The sequence below is a fragment of the Capsicum annuum genome, unplaced genomic scaffold (genome assembly GCF_002878395.1).
Source record: "Capsicum annuum cultivar UCD-10X-F1 unplaced genomic scaffold, UCD10Xv1.1 ctg77351, whole genome shotgun sequence".
NCBI lineage: Eukaryota > Viridiplantae > Streptophyta > Magnoliopsida > Solanales > Solanaceae > Capsicum > Capsicum annuum.
Window position 1 is genome coordinate 396 of NW_025887739.1, and position 3,814 is coordinate 4,209.

At 36.1% G+C, this 3,814-nt stretch overlaps 1 protein-coding gene across 1 annotated transcript; it reads left to right on the forward strand.

Annotated features, from left to right (window-relative positions):
• The first annotated feature begins 237 nt into the window (after positions 1–237).
• LOC107867111 (serpin-ZX) lies at positions 238–2,336 on the forward strand. Its single transcript, XM_047405319.1, has 2 exons — positions 238–985; positions 1,334–2,336. Exons 1-2 carry the CDS (start codon positions 479–481, stop codon positions 2,105–2,107), a joined length of 1,281 nt encoding a protein of 426 aa, XP_047261275.1. The 5' UTR covers positions 238–478; the 3' UTR covers positions 2,108–2,336.
• The last annotated feature ends 1,478 nt before the right edge of the window (positions 2,337–3,814 follow it).

Here is a 3,814-nt window from a genome sequence, read left to right on the forward strand (position 1 = left end):
CCTTATTCCTTCCCAACATGTCATTCCTCTCCTTAGATATGAGCCATTTTTAATAGTCAGATGATTTCCCATTAGAAAATAGAATTAGAAATAGGAAGCGAACGTGTGACGCTAACTATACAAAGGGAGGACATGTCATTTATTTTCCATCAGAGATTATGTGTGTGAATAATAGTGGTAGATTCAAGAATGGAACATTAAAAATTTTAAATGACTAATAAATTTTAGAGCTTTAACAACTTACATTATACCAGATGGACGATAAATAACAAATAATAAGTATTTGCATAATTTTCAAGCTACGTGCTTAGTGATCACATCTCTTATCCAATAAATAAATAAATAACAATATCTTGACTCTACTTAGCTTGTTTAGACTGAGTCTTACATTGGTTCACTTCCTTCTTGTGTGAACGCAATTTCTCGTTTAACAGTTATTTTGTATATAAATCCTTCCGAGGTTTTCAACTTTGATATCATGTGTGGTGCAACAGAATCCGTCATGGGACTCACTCACTCTCGCCCTCGCTCTCACTCTCATTCTCATTCTCATTCTTACTCGTCTAGTTCTTTCCGTGATCAAAATCTGGATATGGAAATGAGTGAATCAATCACCACTCAGACGGACGTTTCTTTCATGCTTGCTAAGCATGTCTTTTCAAATGAGATCAAAGATGATACCAATCTCGTGTTCTCTCCTCTCTCAATGCAAACAGTACTAGGCCTGATTGCTGCCGGCGCAAAAGGACCAACTAGGGACCAGCTTCTCTGTTTCCTTAAGTCCAAATCTATCGATGAACTCAACTCTCTTTATTCTCATCTTGTCAATATCATCTTTGTTGATGGCAGCCCCAATGGAGGTCCGCGTTTGTCTGTTGCTAATGGTGTTTGGATCGACCAAACACTGCCTTTTAAGCCTTCTTTTGAAAAGGTTGTGGATAAAGTGTACAAGGCTACTTCAAATTGTGTTGATTTTCAGAACAAGGTAGCGCCTTTTTTAATTTATTTCATCGAAACATTGCTTCGTTTTTGCTAGGATTTAACTTAACCTAAACACTACTCACATCATAAAAAACATACAGATGATACATATGCTAAACTGCATCTAACTCGGATTGAGGTGTATAGCCTGATTGATCGACAAATCGGAGTGAAAAATGATAAACAATAAGGACAGAGGCTGTATTATTTAGCCTTTTGATGATTCATTAGTCAGGAATAAAAAGAAGCCTAAAATATTCTCTTATTTTTTTTTTGCCGTGAATTCCTCTTTGTTGGCTAAAGCATATGCTAATTTTGTCGTAAAATTTGTTTGTCTTGCAAATTGATTAAGGCTTCTGAGGTCGCCAATCAAGTCAATCAGTGGGCTGAAATGAAGACAAATGATCTCATCAGAGAGATTCTTCCTCATGGCTCAGTAAACAGTATGACAAGGCTCATATTTGCGAATGCGCTATATTTTAAAGGAGCGTGGAATGACAAGTTCAATGCTTCGGATACGAAAGACCATAAATTCCATCTCCTTAGAGGAGGGTCTATTAAAGCACCTTTCATGACTAGCAATGAGAAGCAGTATGCAATAGCCTTTGACGGCTTTAAAGTATTGGGACTTTATTATAAACAAGGCAGAGATACGCGCCGCTTCTGCATGTATCTAATTTTGCCAGATGCCCATGATGGATTACCAGCTTTGATCGACAAAATCAGTTCGTCACCAGGATTTTTAAACCAGCATGTTCCATTCAGAAAGGTTGAAATGGGCAAGTTACTCATCCCTAAATTCAAAACAACTTTTGGCTTTGAAGCTTCTAAGGTTCTTAAGGGACTTGGCGTCTCTTCGCCTTTCTCTAGTGGTGGCCTCACTGAGATGGTGGATTCCCCTTTAGCTGGAAGGTTGTTTGTTTCACAGATATTTCACAAGTCCTTCATTGAGGTAAACGAGGAAGGAACCGAAGCTGCAGCTGTTACAGCTAGTGTAATACAGCCTATGTCAATTGAAGAGGAAATCGACTTTGTTGCTGACCATCCATTCCTTTTCCTTATAAGAGATGATTCTACTGGTGTCGTGTTGTTCATAGGGAGCGTGTTGAATCCTCTAGCTAGTTAATTTAGCGCATATTGCATGAACAATATAAAGGTTTGTAAAGAAGGATAGTTCTATAATGGACAAAGAGAGGTGCTATGTATCTAAATATCCAGTTTTCTGACTTGTGTCTGTTTGATGAGGGAGATGATGTATCTAAATAGTCAGTTTCATGATCTGTGTACAATTTTGATGAGAGCTTATTTGTGCTTTATCTTTGACGTCTCATGTAATGACTCGTCTATGCCTTCAACGTGTTTGTGCATTTTTACGTGATATATTGTTTTAAGAGAAATTTAAGAAGGCTCTTGAGATTGGTAACTAAAATTAACTTTAGCTAAGTGAAGAAAAGTAGATAGAATAAAGGGTCGTTAGTAAGTTTGCAGCTTTTTTTTCAGGCACTAGCAAATTTAGAAATTGAATACACTATTGTGAAATTTGTGTTCTTAATCCAAATTGTTTGGAACATATTTTGAGTTTGAAGTTTCCAAGATTCCGAAGATGACATGTCATTTCTCGAGGAATCTTACTAGTTTAGTTGATTGGCTTCGTGAACTTCCACATTGTTAATAAAAGAATTTGATTCTCCGTGTTATAGTCCCCTTCCCCTACCCGAAATAAAAAATAAAAAACATGTCATTGCTCTTTCTTGTACTGATTCTTCTTTATATAAATAATATTATAGTATACAATATTAACACCCACCTGGGCCTGGCTGATTTGATCAAGACAACAGTGTAAAAAATGAAAAATGTAAACACGAAAGTCTAAAATAGAAAAAAATGCAAAATGTCAAGTCCCGGTGGGACATGCTCTTGTCTCCTTCTCCGCCTTATTTTTGTGTTGTTGACTTGTTTCCATCTACCAACTTCTCTTCATCTCAATCAATTGTATAATTACTCCTGTTCCAATTCATGTTAATCTGTTTCAAGAGAATGTCACACTTATATAATTAAAAATAATTTCATTAATTTAAAAAAAAAAAAAAAAAAACCCGTTCACCCCAAATGGCAAAAAGATATTTTAGACCATAAATTTCAAAAGTTTTTACTTCTATCTTAAATTTGAACTAAATAAAACAGTGTCACATAAATTAATATGGAGTAATAAATGTCACACCCCTTTTCGACTCCAAAAGATTATGGATTAAGTTTCGAAAGGGTTTTTGTTATTAAGTGACAAAATGAAGAATTTTTGTTTCGAAAAAGGATTATTTACATTTTTTATTCAGAGTCGCCACTTGACATAAATTAGGTGTGCCAAGTCACCTTTAGAAATCCGTTTTCAAAACAGTTTGACTCTAAAACTAATCCGCGAACAGAGATTCCAGCTAAGGAATTTTGTTGACCGAGGGGAAGGTGTTAGACACCCCTCGATCCCGTGGTTCGACCACGGTCGCTTGGTGAAGCATGTCGGCTAATTTGAACATTATGAATGTATAAACCAAACAACACACAAATCAAACAAACAAACAAATCAAATAAAATTCAAAAACCAAAATAATGTCAGTCCGATTTAATACAGTCCAAAAATAAAAAAGATGCAAAAATGTAAATCCTATTCTAAACTAATCCTAGACTATGCTTTACCCGACGCCTCGGGTCTTCAACACGATCATCCTCCGCAAACATGATACGTCGGGGCATTCTCCGGTGAATAAACACAAATACCTCGGGGCATTCCTCGGCCAAATGGTACATTTGATCCAAAAGCAATAAAACCAAGTCATTC

Coding starts and splice junctions, on each gene's coding strand:
- LOC107867111 (XM_047405319.1), top strand. CDS start 479: ATGTGTGGTGCAACAGAATCCGTCATGGGACTCACTCACTCTCGCCCT. Junction 986..1,333: donor GTGTTGATTTTCAGAACAAG/GTAGCGCCTTTT, acceptor AAATTGATTAAG/GCTTCTGAGGTCGCCAATCA.